Here is a 19,146-nt window from a genome sequence, read left to right as displayed (position 1 = left end):
AGCCCTGCCCCTGGGCGGCTCGGCCTTGCCCTGTGAGAGGCCGTCAGTGTTGGAGGCCTGGCCTCAGGCAACCTGCCCTTCCACCTGGCAGCGGGGGCTGCTTCACGGGACTTTTCTCTGTCCCTCCCTGTGGAGGACGTTTCTCTGATTTGCTGCATGAGAAGCGGTTTGCAAAGACAAGCTTCACTTTTGGAAGGTTTCCTGGTGGCTGATTGCTACCTAGACTGTGAAGCGGTGACTTTTGTTCCGTTCTCTCTCTTCACCCGCTTTTCTTTGGGGCACAGTGACCTGGGGAGGTGGGGTGGGGAGTGGCCGCCCTGCGCCCGTGGGAGGCTGGTCTCTGAAAGTCAGAGCACAACCTCTCTTCCCTGCAGAACAACTTCATCAACCTCAGCTTCCTCCGCCTCTTCCGTGCTGCCCGACTCATCAAGCTGCTCCGCCAAGGCTACACCATCCGCATCCTGCTCTGGACCTTCGTCCAGTCCTTCAAGGTGAGGCTGGGCATGGCCAGGCGCGGCCTGACCCCTCCCTTGTCGTGCAGGCTGGGGGGCTTCTGCCGCCACCGCCCGAGTGCCCTCCTCGGGAAGGCCGGGGCGGGTGCCCACACCTCCCGTGGTCCCCGTTGTCCCGTGATGGTTTGTAAGGACGCTTTCAGTTTTACGGAGAGTATCTTGTTTATGCTCACAAAGGGCTGACGTGGCTTTTATGACTTGATTTGTAGATGAAGAAGTTGACAGTAGCTTGGTGGTCAGTGGGGTGGGTCTGCAGTCAGCTGAGGCCAGTGTGGCCCCAGAGACCCGGCCGCCATCCGCTCTCCAGACGAGGCTCAGGCAAGGGGGCAGGCGGCTCTGCCGGAGCTGACCCGTCCCCCCTGTGTCTCTGCAGGCCCTGCCCTACGTGTGCCTGCTCATCGCCATGCTGTTCTTCATCTACGCCATCATCGGCATGCAGGTGGGTGTGCACGGGGCCGCCGCACGGTAACGATGCAGGTTCGCACTTGGCACCGTTTCTATGAGCCAGGTGCCGTTCTAAGCGCTTTATGAACTTAATCCTCAGAAAGGCTCTTCTGTGGCTGCAGCCAGGCAGTGCCACCCGTTGTGGGCAGATGCCCGGCCCTGCTCTCTAGTGGAATCCTGCTGGGCTGTGCTAGGGCGCCGGTGGGCACGATTGCTTGGGTGCTGGGCCCCCACGGTGGTGGAGTGTTTGAGCACATCTGCAAGACGCCGAGCGGCCTGCGGCGCAGCAGCTGGTCATTCTTTTGGCCCAGAAGCACTTCTGAAGGACAAGCGTCCCGATCCTGTACAGGAGATTATATACTGTTGAAGGAAAAAGTCAACAGGATCATACCAGGTCACTGTCCTGGTCAAAGTTAGCTTGCATAATTTATCTTTATTTTGTCAAAGAACGCTCTGTCAGCTATTTGGGAAAATGTTTAAAATACACAAAGCAGCGTCCCAGTTGATACCTTTGGCATCTGGCCACTTTCCAATAGTAGGGATGGGAGATGGACTCAAATGTTAATTTGTAGTGGAAGGAGACAGTGTCTAAAGGTTAGCTGAAAACTGATTTTTAAACTCTATTTTCAGGGGTTGAAAAGTTGTCTTGCTTAAAATTTGCTGAGATCTGATGCTGTTTAAAACAAGTATATTTTTTTTTCTTGCTTTGGTCTGTGGGCATACAAAGACATATGTCACTGATCTTTATTTTTGATGTATATATGATGATTCGTAAATTTTCATCTGGATTCCAGATTTTAGGCTGCTTAGAGTTAGGGACTCATTTGCATTTCTAACCTTGAAAGAAAGAAATTAAAATGGATAGAAAGCCCACTGTGATGTTTGCACAGAAGTGTAAAGAGAAACGTTCAAGTGACGTATCGGAATATCAGTATAATTACTGGTTTGGAGTCATTGACGACAGAGTGAATTTTAAAACGCTTCCCTTCTTCTGTCTGGCAGAGCCCACCAAAACTTAGCTCTGGGGTCCCCCTTTTACTAGTCACGCTGGCAGATCCCTGGACAGGCTCAGAGCCGGAGCCAGCGCACGCTGGGCCGTGGGACAGGGATACATTTGCCTCTCCAGAGGTTTTCTCTACCCTGGAAATGCACAGACGCTGCTGGAGCTGGAAGCCACCAGCCCCGGCAGCAGTGGTGGCGGCGGCTTCTGTCAGGGTTCTCTGGCTAAGGGCAGCGTCCTGTCCCGTGTGGGCGCACACGTGCACACACACCATCTCCTGCCCGGCTGCAGCTCCTGAAGACCCAGCAGCAGTGGTCTGCAGCCTTCTTCTCCACTTCAGGTGTTTGGAAACATCGCCCTGGACGACGACACCAGCATCAACCGGCACAACAACTTCCGGACGTTTCTACAAGCCTTGATGCTGCTGTTCAGGTGCGCTGTGGGGAGGTGGGTCCAGGCTCAGTGGCTTCTTCACTCAGGGTGGGACCACCCCGCAACCCTGGTCACACTGGCTTCTCCGCAGTGGACCTCTCCAGTTTCTCCGCTTTTTCTGCTTGTTCTTCCCTAAGGGCTCCTGGGCCTCAAGACAGCCTGAAGGGAAGGCCATGAGGAGGTCAGCCTGAGAGCGCCAGGCCGGGCCCGCCTCCTCCACCTTGTCTCTGCTCCCCGGCGGCAGCCGCAGGGCCTCCAGTGGGGCTGCAGCCCGAGAGGTCTGGGAGGACAGAAGGTGTCCAAAGGGCTTTTCTTCGTGTGCCAGCCCCAAGCTTCCCGTCTGCTCACCTTAGTGATTCCGGGGATCTGTGCTGTCAGGAGAAGCAGGGCAGTGGAGAGCTGCTGTCAGCAGCGTGTACCCACTCAGTGGCCCAGGGAACCCAACCGGCCAGAAGTGCCGTGCTGATGGGAGCTGCAGTTCCTGAGGCTCGGGGGTGCAGCCAAGGGGAGCACCAGGGCGGGGCCTGGAGGAGCACAGGCTTGTGTTAGCTCAGAGGCCTTCCTGCGAAGATGTGTGTGGGACGGCTCCCCAGCCATTGCTGTCAGGCGTGGACACCCGTGGACTGGGGCTGTCCACCCCCGTGGCTTGAGAATGCACTTGTGGGCGGAGGCCAGAGAGTTGAATGTGTCTCCCTCCTTCACCATGACCCTAGGAGGGGAGAAAAGAGCTCTTTGTAGTGATTTATGGTGGAGGGGTCCTGACAGCACACCCTGCCTTGGGCCCTTTCCTGAGGTTTCACCATCTGTGTTCACTTACGTAAATGCATCGGGCAGGCTGCTGCCAGGCCCACCCTTGGGGACCCGGAGCACATCTGCCCCAATGCAGATGCGTTTTGGGCACCGTGGGAGTTCTTCTTTATATGGAGGGTGAGCTCAGATCAGGCCTGCTTCACTGAGCTGCCTGGAGAGAGTTTTTGACTTGTTCTTTGCAGCAGATGAACAAGCATCCTTAGGCTTACACTTTCCCCAAATAGTGTCGTTTCTCTGGACTTTAGCTATTGCATTAACTTTATTTCTTTGTTGATTAATAGCCTGCCTTGTGCCACAAAAGATATGAAGTGAGCCTTGGTTTTAAGCCTTTGATCTCAGAGATCTCTCTTCCTTCCTCATCTTGGTGTCACATGTGGGCACCCTCATCATTCAGGCCTGGCACGGGCTGAACCAGCCGTTGTCAGTAGGGAGTGGGCCCAGCTTCTGCCCAGGGCTGACCACATAGGGGCACAGGGGGGACCCAGGCCTCTGGCCCAGCTGCAGGTCTGGTGCACATCTGGCCCCTGGTGCTGGCCTCACGCGCAGAAGCAAAAGTCCACGCAGGAGGGGCCTCTGTAGTAGCTGCTCAGGGCGGGGGTGTTCTTGATGTGTTCGAGAAGCAGTAGAAGCTGGGGTGGCTGGTATGGAGTGAGTGGGGACCATGGCAGGGGGTGAGGCCAGGGAAAGGGCAGGCTGTGGGCAGTCTTGTGGATTTTAACTTTTGCAGGGAGTGAGGGGGTCATTGAGGGGTCATTGATCTTATCCCTGGGCTGCTGGTGGGGAGCGAGCACCAATTAAGAAGCTGTTGCAGCAGCCCAGGGAGGTGGGGGTAGTGCGTGTCTGGCTGGTTTGAAGGCCGACGAGCTGATGATCAAGACGTGGTGGGCGAGGTGGCGAGGGTGACTCCCGCGTATTTGGCCTGAGCAGTGGGAAGGATGGAGTCGCTGTGTCCTGAATCCAGGAAGACTGGGTGGCGTTCTGGGGAGATCAGAGCCCGCAGAGGGGAGCTCGCCATGGTGCTGACTTCTGGTGCGGTGGATTCTTTCCCGTAACTAGGGCTTTCCCAATTATGATCAGCTTGAAAAGCTAATGCCAGAGGTTTCTTTTTAAGAAGGAACATCTGATACCCAGACCTCACACATGTGCAGGATCCCTGTGGGAAGGAACCCAGCTCTCCTGAACTCCCAGGCTCCCTCCCAGGGCCGGTCCTGGGCCGTCCTTCCTGGGCCTCACGCTCTGCCCTCTTCTCAGGAGCGCCACTGGGGAGGCCTGGCACGAGATCATGCTGTCCTGCCTCAGCAGCCGGGCCTGCGACGAGCTCGCCAACGCCACTGAGTGTGGGAGCGACTTTGCCTACTTCTACTTCGTCTCCTTCATCTTCCTCTGCTCCTTTCTGGTGAGCCCTGGGCATTGTGCCCATCCCATCGCCTGCATCTGCCTGTCTCAGACCACCTTGGGTCCCCCTGGTCTCTTGCTGGTCCCTGATTTTGATCCGTGTCACATGAAAGCTGATTCCATGTTGATGGTCCTCGTTTCCCCAGAGATGAGGACCTCATTAATCCTGAAAGGACCCCCTGGGTAATGAGCTCCTGTGGGCCTGCCTTTACTTCTGTGGAAGGGGTTTTCAGTTTCTGTAGGGCATCTGTCCCTCAGTTCTCAGCTTCTAGAAGGACTTGCACCGTGGTGATAAGATACGAAGCAGCAGAATTCCAGCCAGCCTGCCTGTGGCCCATGAGCTACGGAAGCTCGTGGGGTCAGGTTGGAGGTGTCAGCGGGCCAGGTCCCAGGGTGCGGATTTTATTACAAGTCAGCAGAAGGCTCTGGGACACTGTGAGCAGTGACTTCATCTGCTTGACATTAAAACCTCACTCTGGCTTCTGGCTTCTGGTCAGGAGGGGCTGTAAGTGAGCAGGAGATAATCGGAAGTGACAGTTGGAGAAGGTGGGTGTGAAAGAAGTTGTGTGGACTTGGGCTGCATTGTAAAGGTAGAGCTGACACAATTGATGATTGAACATGAGCATGAGAGAAAAAGAGGGAAAAGCGCTGCCTTCTGGGGTTTGCTGGGGTGATGGAGTGAGTGGTTCTTCCCCCGAGGTGGAAAGGTTGGGGAGCCGTGGGCATGGGGATAAGGAGGGAGGGGGTAGAGACACGTGGGGGCCTCTGGGCTGGAGATGTGAATTCGTTGTCATTAGTATTTGGTGTATCCATCAGGCTTGATGATACCCTCTAGGTCCCTGTGTGGTTCAGAGACCCACGGCTTAAACATCGCCTGAGCACTGGTTAGAAATGCAGATTCCTGGGTCCCTTCCAAGACTTGCTGTATCAGGATCTCTGGGAGAGGGACCCAGGAATCAGTTTTAACAAGCTCCCCGGGTGATTCTGTGTGTGCTAAATTCGAGGAGCACTGACCTATGGAGGGTGTGGTTTGAGAAGAGTGCTGAAGACTCAGCCCTGGGGGCATTTAGGAGACAGAAAGGAGCATGGGATCCAGAAGTTGATAAGGAGCAGTGAGGCAGGTGAGAGCCAGGAGAGGGCAGTCCCCTAAAAACCAAGGGAAGACAGTGTCCCTAGTGGGAGGGAATCATCAACCATGTGAAATATTGTTGGGAGGTAAAGTAAAATGATGACTGAGAATTGTTCCTGGGGTGTGGAAAGGTAGAAGCCATGGGCGCCCTTCACAGGAACAATTTCTTTGGAGTGTTAGGATCAAAGCCTTACTGCAGCAGGTTCAAGAGATAATAAGAAGCAAAGAGCACAGCAAGAGTGGACAGCTCCTTTCCACAGTGGGCAGTGCTGAGCAGACACTTCAGATTTACAGTCATAACTTTCACGCAGGACCAGCCAGCACAGTTTGTGCTTTTCTCGGGCCATATTCTCTACTTGGCACCATGGGTAGCAAAGTGCATTATTCAGATTTGGGATTTACCAGACAAGGGTAAGGAGGGAGAAAACGATGTGTGTAAAAGTATCATTTTAGTGCTGGATGTGGGATCAGGCCTGGGGACAGGAGGGAGGGGAGGGGCGGGGCCACTGGATCAGAGGCCCCCATGGGACACAAGTATTAGATGTAGTGAGCCAGAAGCATAGGAAATGTGGGCAGAGAGCGAGACATCTGTGGTTAAGACTTTGGAGGTGGTAACGGTAATGTTCATTGGTAGTCACTGGTAATGAGTTGTTTTGCACAGCCATACGAGTAAGGGGCTGAGATGATGGCGGGAGGCTGGGGGGAGGTCAAGGATCAGAGAGGCCAGGCAATAGTTGACCCATCTCTGTGGATATTAGCAGCAACAAGAGTTAAGAGTAGATGTGGGGACAAATACAGCAAGTCAGGTGCACATTTCCCAGGAAGCAGGGGGAGGTTGGTAGACCACGAGCCTTAAACGGCACGCTTTTTTCTTAAGAGGATGGAGGGGGATATCAGTGTTTCACCTAGAGCAATGGGAAATGAAGAATGTTCAGGTAAGATGAGGATAAAAGAATTTCTGTTGATGGTGAACTGTGAGTTTTGGAAGGTACAGTAGAAGGTTGGGGTAGTTGGGAAAGGTGTGCGTTTGAGACAGATGAGCTTGCATATTGATAGAAAAATACAGAAAAATCTATGAAACTAGTGTTTCACTAGTCGCCAGAAACCAAGGAGAGGATTTGCATGTTGGGGTCATTCCCTGATACCTCAGAAGACCCACTGTGGGCAGTGGGGAAGGAAGGCTTTCTGGAGAGTCACCCATCTTGTAGGTAGTGGGGACATTGGTCTCTGTGAAGTTCAAAGACATCTGGTGCTGCAAGAGCCAGCCAATCCATGGGCGCAAGGTTGAGCCCACCAGGTTGGCTTCACTGTGCTCTGGCTGCAGAAATAAGGTTCCATAGAAAGCCACATTCATGATGCCACACCATCCACAGGACCAACACTCCCTGGACATGTCAAGGGTGAGTCGAGGCATGACATTGTTCTATTGATTCCATTCATCCAGCAATTCCACTTCTGAGTATATATCCAAAAGAAATGAAAACAGGGTATTGAAGCAATATCTACACTCCCATATTCATTGCAGCATTATTCACAATAGCAAAGATAGGAAACAACCCAAGTGTCCATCAACAGACGGATGAATATAGAGGATGTGATACACACACACACACACACACACACACACACACACACAATTGAATAGTATTCAGCCATGAGAAGGAAATCCTGCAATTTGTGACAACATGGATGGACCTTGAGGGCATTATGCTAAATGAAATAAGCCAGACAGAGAAAGACAAATAGTGCATAGTATCACTTATATGTGGAATCTTTTTTTTAAGAAGTCAAAATCATAGAAACAGAGTAGAAAAGTTGTTGCCAGGGCCTGGGGATTGGGGAAATAAGGAGAGGTTGATAAAAGGGTACAAACTTTCAGCTATATAAACAAAGTCTGAGTATCTGATGTAAAACATGGTGAGTATAGTTTTTAAGACTGTATTATATAATTGAAATTTGCTAAGAGAGTAGAACTTAAATGTTCTATCACAAAAAGATAAACGTGAAGTGATAGATGTGTTAGTTAATAGATGGCGGGAATCCTTTCACAATGTATATGTATATCAAATCACCACAATGTACACTTTAAGAATCTTACAGCTTTGTCAATTGCACCGTAATAAAGCCTGGGGGTGGGGGACAATGTGGTGCTGGCATAAGGATAAATATATAGAGCAATGCAATAGGATTGAGAGTCTAGAAGTAAACCCAAACATCTATGGCCAATTGATTTTTGACAAGGATGCCAAGACCTTTCAATATGGAAAGAACAGTTTCTCTAACAAATGGGGAGGAGCTAACTGGTTATCCACATGCAAAAAAATGAAGTTGGACCCTTACCTCACTCCATGTAAAAAAATTAACTCAAAATTGATCAAAGACCTAAGTGTGAGAACTAAAACTGTAAAACTTTTAGAAGAAAACACAGGGAACCAATCTTCATGACCTCAGATTTGGCAAAGGATTCTTAGATTTGACATCATAATCACAAGCAAGAAAAGAAAAAAAATAGATAAATTGAACTACTCAAAATTTAATACTTTTGTGCATTAAAGGATATTATAAAAATATGAAAATACAATAGAAGGAATGGGAGAAAATATTTTATAAGGGGTTAATATGCAAAATATATAAAGAACTCCTACAACTCAACAACAAAAAGAGAAACAACCATATAAAAATGGACAAAGAATCAGAATAGTCATTTTTCCAAAGAAGATATTCAACTGGCCAGCCAACAAGCACATAAAGACATTCAACATCCTTGGTCATTAAGGAAATGCAAATAAAAACCACAAGGAGGTACCATTTTGCACTCACGAGGATGGCTAGAATAATTTTTTTTTTTTTTTTTAAACAGAAGATACCAAGTGTTGGTGAGGACATGGAGAAATAGGAACTTTTGTACATTGCTGATGGAAATGTAAAAAACAATAGCTTCTGTGGAAAACAGTTTGGAAGTTCCTCAAAAAATTAATCATAAAATTACCATATGACCCAGAAATCCCATTCCTAGGTATGTACACAAGAGAAATGAAATTATATGTCTACACAGAAATTTGTCCATGAATATTTACAGCAGCATTAACCATAACAGCCAAAGGTGGAAACAACCCAAATGTCCATCAGTGGATGAATGGATAAACAAATTGTAGTACATACCTACAAAGGAATATTATTCAGCCATAAACAGGAAGGAAGTTCTGACAAACGCTGCAACATGGATGAACTCTGAAAACATCACACTAAGTGAAAGAAGCCAGACACAAAAGGTCATACATTGTATGGATCTTTTTATTCGAAGTATCCAAAATAGACAAATCTACAGGTACAGAAAGGAGATTGGTGGTTTCTAGGGAATGGGAGGACGGAGGAATAAGGAGTGATTACTTAGGAGTGCAAGATATTCTTTAGGAGTGATGAAAAAAATTTGAAACTAGGGAAGTGGTGGTTGCACAGTATTGTGCGTACACTAAATGCCACTGAATTGTAGACTTAATTGTATGTTAAGTGAATTTCAACTCAATTAAAAAAAAGAAAACAAAATACCTGAGCTGTAGTTCTCTAGAGCCCAGACTATTAAGTCCAAAGTTGCTACTTTCCTTGAAGGTTTACCTGAGAAGGGGAGAGGGTGGGGACCACACAGTGGAGAAGATTAACCTAGACGGCAGGACAGATCATGGACAGGAGATGCTGGGCCTGAATGAGAATGGGGTGGGAGAAGTAGAGAACAGAAGCCTTCAGAGGACAAATACTGGGTTGGGGTTAGCCTGTGGGACCTAGAACTGGGGAAGGATGCTGCTGGTGGTGGTGGCAGTGTACAGGGGGCCTGGGAAGCCCTCTGCAAGGCTGTGGAGGGAGCAGGTTGGGCAGGCGCTGCCTGAGTCAGTGACGTGTGCTGCCCTATCCGCCTCACACGGAGACTTTGGCTGCAGGTGGAGAGGTGGGGGAGGGGGCAGGCTGAGGTCTCTGGATGTCACCTCTTTTCCTTCCTGTCCTGCAGATGTTGAACCTCTTTGTGGCGGTGATCATGGACAATTTTGAGTACCTTACGCGGGACTCTTCCATCCTAGGGCCTCACCACCTGGACGAGTTCATCCGGGTCTGGGCTGAGTACGACCCGGCTGCGTGGTGAGTGAGCCCCATGCTGCGTGGTCCTCGGGGGTGGTCCCTGCCACCCACGGATCTCAGCACAGGGCTGTGTGTCGAGTGAGCCCCATGCTGCGTGGTCCTCGGGGGTGGTCCCTGCCACCCACGGATCTCAGCACCGGGCTGTGTGTCGAGTGAGCCCCATGGTATGTGGTCCTCAGGGGTGGTCCATGCCACCCACGGATCTCAGCACAGGGCTGGTGGCTGCAGACATGTTTCAAGTGAGCGTTCCCCCTTTGGGTTTTGCTTGGGAGTTAGGGTTCCATCCTGCTCCCCGTGGGGTGCTGCTGAGCCCCCTCCCAGGGGGTGCGCTCATTCTCACTCTCGGTGTTCTTGTATACAGCTCCCTGCGCTGAGAAATCCTCTTCTCAGACCCTCAGTCCAGCCCTTTGGAGGTTACCTGGGGGTCATGGAAGGTTTTCAGGGGGTTGTGAGACTCAGGGTTCCTACTGAACGGGAGCTCACTGTCTTCTCACATCTGGGGTCGTGGAGAGCGTGTGGAAACAGAGAAGGACCTTCTCTCAGGGCCTCGCCATGCTTGTGAAGCTCTGAGGCCTCTGTGGGCAGAAGTAATGTGGGGCTTAGGACATTCTCCTCTGTGGACTCAGGGCTCTCCCTCCCTGCCACCTCCTTGACGTCAAGAGCCAAGTGCACCTCTGTGTCACCAGCCCAGGCCGCGAATAGAGGGTTCTTGGTAAAGTTTTATTGAAATCAGATGAGCTGCCAGGAAGGGTCTAGTGTGATTGAGGCCCTTTGGTCTTGGTAAAAAAGGGTTACTGCGCTGCTGTTGCGTGAGTGAGGGGCGATTCGCTTCCAGACGGAGCAAGGGTGTCCTGTAGGGAGTGGCTTGGGGTCAGGAGGCGGTGGAGACTGTGTTTCGTCGGAGAGTCTTGCGCACCTGTGACGTTTCGTCCTCGGGGTCAGCACGGCAGCGCGGGCCCACCATCTGCCCATTTGTCTGTTCCTTCATCGCTCACTCATTCCCTTGCTCATTTATTCATTCACCCTCTCGATCCGTGACTTGAGGAGTTACTAAGGGTGTACTCTGCAGCAAAACACAGGACGCAGAGGGCCCGAGAGATCTGGCCGTTGGTCAGACCCAGGCCTGCTCTGCGCGCCACTCGCAGTGAGCCCGGGAGTGAAGTGTGCGCCAGGGCGGGGGCTCCAGGGGGACGAGAAGACCATGGGGCTGGGGTGCAGCCGCTTGCCGCCTCCTCTCCCTCCCGCTCCCCGGCCTGCCCGTGTCCCTGCGGCGCAGCTCTGTGTTTGGTCACCCTTTGTGTGGTAGAGGCCTGCAGGAGACGGGCAGTGTCCTCGTGGGAGGATCCTGCTGCCCACAGAGCAGCTGGGACTCTGAGTCCAAGTTCAGCGGGGGGAACGCTCTGGAGCTTTCCGACCCTCCAGGCCCCGAAAGCCTGGGAGCTTGGCTGGGCTCCCGTACCCACTTCTTATGCAGTCCCCATGGATCCCCCATCCCATCACAGTGAGGGTCCGGAAGGTGCTATGTGAGGCCCTTTCCAGTCCGGGCAGCACCAGGGCCTTGGGGCTCTTCCAGGCCCAGAGCATCTCTGAGTGTGTTCCAGTGTAGTGAAAAATTTCCAGTTTTCACACAGTGTAGAACGAGCCTGGCTGTTATTTGTGGTTCGTGCTGTATGTGATTTTTCACGGTCTTGGAGAGTCCTGTCATTTTTCTGATGCGTCAGCACATTTGCCCACAGCACATGCTGGGGTCCACTGGCTCGGGGTATTCCTGGGTTCTCTGGTCAGGAAGGCCCAGCCAGATCGGAGGGGAGACTGGCCACACCCAAGGCCAGGCCCTTTCAGGCAGAGGGCGGGAGAGAGTCCAGCTGAGGCAGGACTGAGGCTCATTCCAGGAGGGCCGTCCTGACCGTGGTCTAAGGAGATGCTGCCGCGTCTGGGCGTAGTTTTTTCTAGAGGAGAAAACAGAGGTGGTTGTGCAGAGCGTGGCTTGGCCTAACAGGCAAAGGCAGGTCAGCGCAGGCCCGCGAGAGGGGGTAGAGGAGAAAACAGAGGTGTTGTACAGAGCGTGACTTGGGCTAACAGGCAAAGGCAAGTCAGTGCAGGCCTGCGAGAGGGGGATCTTTATGGACTGTAGACCCAGCTCCTCCCCGGTCAGCCCCAGGTGGAGCAGAATTAAGACATACAAGAAGTGGACTTGGGTCAGACTGCAGCTGTGTGATTGTGCATAGAGACGGCTGTTTCCCAAATCCAGGGTTCTAGAACTGGGGCCTCTGGAAGGCATAGGCATTCAGGAATATGGTGAAGTGCTTATGGAAGAGTAGATAGCAAAATGTAAGCCTCGCCCCAGAGCAAGATACCATGCAAGATAACACAAGACCCCCAGTCCGGCAGTCGCACAGACATGACCTGCAACTGACACTCAGACTTGCTTCTCCCACGAGCGGCTGGGGCAGCGGAAGGCTCGGCTGAGGCCGCTGAGCAGGCTGGGTCTGTGCCCCACGACTGGGCAGGACAGAGCGTGCTTTGAGCCTTCAACTAGCCTCTGTGACAGATGCAGGGCCGTGACCATCTTTATTTCCCAGGGACCATCTGCTGTCTCCTCATTCTTGGGGAGGCTGAAACAAAAACAAACTTTATGAAATTTCTTGAGCTTTTGTGTGTATGTGTGTGTATTATGTGAGTGTGCACAAGCATGTACATGTGTGTGCTGTCTGTGCACAGGTCTGTGTACACCCGAGTGCATGTGAGTGTGTTTACGTGCAGGCAGGCACAAATGTGTGTATGCACGTGTTTTTGCATGTGCAGCACGTGTGATTGTGTGCATGTGCGTATGTGACTGCAGTGCATCTTTGCATTGTGTGTGTACACGTGTGTGAATGCAGGTATGCATGGGCGTGTACGTGCACATGTGTGTGTACACATGCATGCTGTGGGGGGAAGAGGAAGGCATGGAGTTGTTGCTTTCTGGTGCCGCCTTCCCCCACCCTCCCTTTTGTTGTTGCCTCAGCACTTTGTGGCGAAGCATAGAGACTCAAAAGGAGGATCACGACCCCCCTACCGTGAGTGACCTGTCTGCTCATCCTCATGTCATCCGTCTGTCCAGTAAACATCCCTGAGCCTGTGCCATGTGCCGGGCCTGGGGTCCACAGTGAAGCAGGCGTGTGCTCTCAGCTCTGCTCAGCCCAGCCGGGCGTGGGGCAGAGGAGCTGCAGGCCGGGTGTATCTGAGGAGGCAGAGATTACATCTGGCTGGTGAGTCAGAGGAGGCGGCAGCTGAGCTGAACCGAAGGAGCAGGGTGGACGGAGCGCGCTCCAGAGGCGCGGTGGGGGCAGAGGGAAGCGGGAGGGGCTGGCTGCCTGGCGAGAGGGGAGGACGCGTTGCAGAGGGGCTGGAAGGGTGGCTGAGCAGCTGGCTTTGACTTTGTTTTATAGACGGAGAGAACAGTTTTGGAATCAGAGTGACAGGATCAGGCCCACACTTCTCCTCTGGTGGCGGCTGAGGGGTTTGATGGCAGAGGAGAGAAGATGAGCCGAGTGGGAACAGGGGTGACTGTAGGGGCTGTGCCTCCGCCAGGCTTCCAGCCTCCTTGTGGTGGTCCCTCGGGCCCACAAGGTTAGCAAGCACCTTGCGTGAGGCCAGAATGGGGCTTCCTCTTCATTCCCTCTTTCCCAGAAGTAAATGCAACACAGTTTGGAGTTGGTTAGACTGAGGGGGCCATCTTGCAGGAAAGGCAAGCGTCAGCGTTGGCCGGGGTGCCCACCCGGGGACAAGGGGGACCCTTAGCCAGACCCGCAGACCCCAGGGAAGGACACGGTGCGCTCAGAGAGGCAGGGATAGTCAGGAGAGCCAGGTGTGCAGAGAAGGCTCGGCCACGGGGGCCCTGGGGGCTCAGGCACTCAGGGAGTGAGGGGAGGGGCGGCCAGACAGCTGTGATCGAGGCCCAGGGGTCGACGGACCAACGGTCGTGCTGTGTGCAGGGTGGACACACAGGGCCCGACGCTGTTCTGTAGGGAATGTCTCCTGCCTGCAGCGGGCTCTGGAAACTGTCTGCGGGTTGCCGCGCCTCCTGGGGCTCTCCGGCCCAGGCCCCAGCCGGGAGCTGCATGTCCAGCCTCCCCCGGCCCCGCCTCCGGACTGCGCAAGCCTGGGCGGGCGGGACGGGCTCCTGGTGCCTCGGTTGCCATAACCTGTAACATTTCCTTTCCAGTTGCCGGATTCATTATAAGGATATGTACAGTTTGTTGCGTTGTATTGCGCCCCCCGTTGGCTTAGGGAAGAACTGCCCTCGTAGGTTGGCCTACAGGGTTTGCTACTTCCGAGCCTCCGTCTGACATACTCTTCCCTGCCCGACGTGCAAACACAGCACACACTCCCTGCCTGGCTGGGAAGGATGACACCTCACCTCTCGCTGCTCCTGCCCTGCCCTGCCCGCGCACTCCAACCTCCTGGACGCTTTGGTTCCCCATCTAACTCCCGACCCCTCCAGCTGGCTGGGGACAGGCAGCCTCATGAGACAGTGCACACAAAGCTTTCTGGCCGGGCCGTGAGGATGGGGGCCAGGCCCCACCTGTGCCAAGGAAGCAGGCATCTCACCCGGGTTTGCCTCCGGGCTCTTGAAGGTGGACTGAAGGTCAGACAGTCCAGAGGCCAAGGGCCCCAGAGGAGGCGGGTGTGGGCGCAGGTAGACCAGGAGCAGCTGCCCCTCTGGTCAGGAGAGTCCAACAACCCAGGGGTTTCTGGTTCCTGGGGGGAGGAGAGGGCAGAGGCAGTGGGGGCCCAAAGACAGGTCCTGCTTCACCTCTGGATGGATCCACTCAGCTGAGCCCAGGAGCCCTGGGAGGAGGGCCAGACCCTGGGGTGGATCCACCTGCCACGAGAAGGATGTCCCCCTTCTCTCTTCGGTGGCCTGAACCCACCTGTGTCTCTGGGAGCCCAAGCAGGTCCCGTAGGCAGCCATCCCAGGGGTGGAGGTGAGGCTTCAGGACTGGTGGCCCGTCTGCCTCGGAGGAGACACAGTCAACAACCCCTGGACACCTCGCTGAGTCTGGAGCCTTATCCCTTATGTTGGTCCCAGCCCTTCCTGGCGTGCTGTCAGGAGGGTACAAGAGTGGCACCAAGCCACATCTCACCCCAGCTGCCCCCCCCACCCCGCCAGCAGTCTCCCGTTTCCCACCCAGCCCTGACCCAGCAGCAGCCCTGCCCCGGGCCGGCCTCGGGTGTCTCTGGGCCTGGAGCTGGCCTTGCCCCCGTGGACTTCGTCTCTGGAGCCTCGGGGCCTCTGCCGAGCAGCGTGGCTCTCGCTCTAGTTTTCTGGCCTGCTGTAGACTTCTCTCCACTTTCTAAGCCTCTTGGCTAACTTGGAAGCAAATTGAGCATGAAGGCAAGCTGATGTTTCTGCTGTGGATCTCCAGCCGGCCTTGTTGGTCACTTAACTCGACCAGCTGCCCTGGCATGGTGAAACAGCTCTTTTCCAATTTGGCATTATCCGTGGCTTCTGAAAGTATAAAATCAGAGTTGACAACCCAAAGCCGCCCCGATGCAGCCTGTCATTCCCTCCATGTTCATTAGCTCAGATGCCCCCCTGCCTGCTCCCTGCGTGGGACCAGAGTGCGGAGGTGAGGCTGGGGGCAAGGAGGGGATCGAGCCCAGCAGAGAAATCCCTCATTTTACCTGTTTTGACTTTTGGCATTTAATCCGACGCTGGTTAACTGGGTCTGTTTTCTTGTCTGCTTCCTCCCCCTTCCCTCCTGCTGCACCCCTCCCGTGGACCCCACTCTGCCTCTGTCCTGTGGGCCGGGCCTCCAGTGGGCGCATCAGTTACAATGATATGTTTGAGATGCTGAAGCACATGTCCCCGCCCCTGGGGCTGGGGAAGAAATGCCCTGCTCGAGTTGCATACAAGGTAGACCCCACGCCCACACCCCGCAGGCTGTCTGTGCTGGGGCCGGGCTCCCGTGTCTCTTCTGGGGCTTGTCCATCTGTTTGTCTGCTGCTGTGCTGTCTCACTGTTTCTTTCTTTTCTCTGCCCCGACCATCTCTGCTTCCTTCCCAAACAGAGGGAAGCAGACACCACAAGGTGTCTCTGCACTGGCCCCTTGTCCCCCAGGGCTGCCCCTCTGAGAGCCCCCGGGGGGGCTCAGGAAGATGGAGCTGGAGCCCACCATCTGCCCTTTCTCCTTCCCTTCTCTTCCCTAGAAAGGAGGGGACAGACCAGCTTTTTTGACGGAGCCTGTTTTTGTTCTGAGCTCAGGACCACCCTCTGCTCCTCTGTCCCCTAAGCCCCTGATGTGGGTGGAGTTGTCTAGCCCTGAGAGTCTGACCCTGGGGGAGCAGCGGCCTGCAAGGCCTCTGCAGGGTGTACCTGAGGAGCCCACTCCCAGCTCCGCATGTGCAGAACTTCCCGGGCTGGGGAGGGAGTGTTGTCTCTAGGGCTTCGTGGGTTCATGGAGCCTTAAGAAGGAAGGGTGCTGGAGAGAGGCATCCTGCCTTCATTCCTGGGGCTCTAGAGGGCCCTGCGGGGTGAGAACAGCCTCTGGGGCCTGGGTGGTCCCATGTCCCTCCCACCCTGCTGCTGAGGGCCCAGCGGGCTGAGCTGCAAGGAGGGGGGTAAACTGAGGACACCGCCAGGCCTCCCTCCCGGGTGGGCAAGCAGGCCACATGACCCCACCCCCAAGCCTGCTCCCACCTGCCCCTGCATCCTCCATCACCCCCTTGGTGAGTAGGCACCTTCCATCCCTCCAGCGCTCCACCCTCTCAAGAGCCCTCCTGCAGCCCTCAGTTCTCCCGAGACTCAGCCAGCGTGTGCCTGGGGCCTGACTGCTGTCTCCCTCTCTGAGCAGGCTTCCCACCAGAGCTTCCATCTTTCTGATTCTGTCCACGCTGTCTGTCTCTGTGCTCCGATTCTGGGCTTGCATCTATCCCCTGGCTCAGCACAGCCTCTGGGAGCTAAGTGGCTCCTCCAGGCCATATGCAGACGCCTCTAGTGTCTTCCTCGGTCGTCCCCTGCCCGGCATGCGAGTCAAGCCTGCCTGGAGGTCCTGCATGAAAGGCTGTAGCTTTGTCCCCAAGAAGGAGAGCTGTGTCCACACTGACACCTGGGGCCAGGGTGGGCAGCCAGGGCCGTGACGGGGTAGCCTTTGGAGTTCTTCCCCAGGTGTGCTGGCCAACTCCAAGGTTCTGGCAGTGAAGAGACCAGGTGAGGCCTCGTGGTGGGTGGGAGTGGATGGGCTTGGTGAGCTGGGGAGGGTCCAGGAGATGCAGAGAGTGCCATGTCCAAGAGGGTCTAGGCCCAGGCAGAGACTCCTGTCTGTTTGCCCTGGTCTTGCCCCTCTGCTGCTCCCTGAGATTCCTGGCTCTCCGGGGCCTGGGCAGGCAGAAGGGGCTCTGGTAAAGGTGCCCCGGACGGAGCTCTCCTCTCTTGGAAAACACCTGCTTGCCCCTCCTTCCCGCTGGCCCCTGACTCCCTGACTCCCCTGGCGTGGAACCCCTCTGCCTCTCCCACTGCCATCGGTGCTGGTCTGCAGGGACACCGTGCTCTGGGAAGCCGTGTGTGTCACACAGGTGACCAGCAAGGTCCTAGGACCATGATTGGAGGTGCCAAGTGGGGCTTTGCCAGCATTAGGGGATGGAGTCTGGGCTCGTGTCTCTAGCCACCTACCCTCCATCAGGCTGAAGACTGGATTTGGTGCCAGGATGCTGGGGGCAGAGAAGGGGCAGAGAGGCTGCCCTGTCACAGGGTGCAGGCTTGGCAGAGGGCAGGCAGACCCCAGGGAGGGGCCCTGTGCCCCCACCTCTAGCTCCCATACTGGATGGGAGAGGACAGGGGGCTCACGGTGCCCTGAGGGCTCTACTTGGCAGGCGAGGTGGCCCCCCGATGCTCAGGGCGTTCCAGACACACCTGAGACCCTTTTCCTCCTGGAGATCGCATAAGTTCTCAGAGCCTCAGGGACACACCTGTCTCTAGCTCTTCTGTCCTGGAAAATGGAAGAGAGGAAAGGGGGCTGTTCAACTGATGGGGAAACAGGGAGCAAGCTTGCAGGGCCCCCAGTCTGGTCTGAGCACTTGTCTTCCTGTGGGATGGCCCTGGGTCCCCATGCAGCTGGCTGAGCCCGAGGCCCTGTGCAGTCACATCTGTTTGGGTCCTTGCCCCTGGAAGGAGCTGGTCTCTAAGGCTTCCCTTGCTGCCTTGGGCTGGGGGTATCAAGCATCTGTTCCTGGCCCCCTAGCTGGGTGGTGAGAGGCAGAGGCCTTCCCGGGGCTGCGGGTCTCCTCACTGGGAACTGACCTCCGAGCCTGTGGTCTTGGCTGCCCCACCCCTCGTCCAATGCGCCTGTCTGTGGGCTGCCTCAGGGGTCCTGCAGCCCAGACCCCTCTTTAGCCTACGCCACACACTTGTTCTATCATGGGCAGTGGACAGGTGCCCCTCTGGCTGAGACATGCCTGTTTTTTCAGAGGGATCCAGGCTTATGGCCTGGCCCCGTTGTACAAGATGTACGTGGACCTCTACTTTTCTGTAGCCCAGGGAACCCTCAGCTCAGATGAGGGTGGGGGTCCAGGGGTAGTGTGAATGCTGGCAAAACTCCCATCCATCCAGCCTCTCTTGGTCCTGGGCACCTGCAGGGAACACCTCTGGGAGGCCAAGCCCAGCCTCCAGGGCCCTCGAGCACTGTGTAGCCCTGTGGCGGGGGGACCCTGGGAGGCCTGGCGCTGACCTGTCCCCCTTGTCCCCAGCGCCTGGTTCGTATGAACATGCCCATCTCCAACGAGGACATGACCGTCCACTTCACGTCCACGCTGATGGCCCTCATCCGGACTGCACTGGAGATCAAGCTGGCTCCAGGTGAGCAAGCCAGCCTTGAGGGAGGGCACGAAGCCAGGGCTGTGTGACCGCCCCCGAGAGCCACCCCAGGCAGCTGTGCAGGGGCGGGAGGAGGGGCCTGTCTGGACTGGATGGAGAACGACTGCCTCTGGCACCTCTGTCAGACTGACCTCGTCCCCTGAAGCCATCCTGCACGTTAGTGCTGCAATGATCCCATTTTCACGTGAGGAGCTGGGGTGGAGTGAAATTGAATGACTCCAGATTTCCCAGAGTTCTGCAGTGTTGGAGCCAGCGTCACATGAGCCAGTACCCCTTATGGCGTGAATAGTCTGCCCCTTCCCCGTAGTGAGCCCACTTCCCCCATCAGGCCCTCTCCGGAGTTACTGATAGAACTACACAGCCTGAGCCAAATCAAGGAGGAAATGAACCTCCCGCTTGTCCTCCCCTCCCCACTGCATGTGATGACAGCTTCTCC

The 19,146-nt window shown here is 55.1% G+C and overlaps 1 protein-coding gene across 2 annotated transcripts in view; it reads left to right on the top strand.

The window, feature by feature from the left end:
- The window catches only part of CACNA1B (calcium voltage-gated channel subunit alpha1 B), a 187,085-nt gene that overhangs the window by 154,059 nt on the left and 13,880 nt on the right, over window positions 1-19,146 (top strand). For both annotated transcript variants that reach the window (XM_068553631.1, XM_068553632.1), the window contains exons 33-39: window positions 375-491; window positions 886-951; window positions 2,297-2,388; window positions 4,450-4,594; window positions 9,726-9,853; window positions 15,659-15,755; window positions 18,584-18,692. In XM_068553631.1, the coding sequence (XP_068409732.1) occupies window positions 375-491; window positions 886-951; window positions 2,297-2,388; window positions 4,450-4,594; window positions 9,726-9,853; window positions 15,659-15,755; window positions 18,584-18,692 (754 nt within the window). The remainder of the gene's footprint in view (window positions 1-374; window positions 492-885; window positions 952-2,296; window positions 2,389-4,449; window positions 4,595-9,725; window positions 9,854-15,658; window positions 15,756-18,583; window positions 18,693-19,146) is intronic.

Source organism: Eschrichtius robustus, chromosome 10, assembly GCF_028021215.1.
Source record: "Eschrichtius robustus isolate mEscRob2 chromosome 10, mEscRob2.pri, whole genome shotgun sequence".
Taxonomy (NCBI): Eukaryota; Metazoa; Chordata; class Mammalia; order Artiodactyla; family Eschrichtiidae; genus Eschrichtius; species Eschrichtius robustus.
Note: the sequence above shows the minus strand (reverse complement) of the source record. Positions and strands in the feature narration are given on the sequence as shown.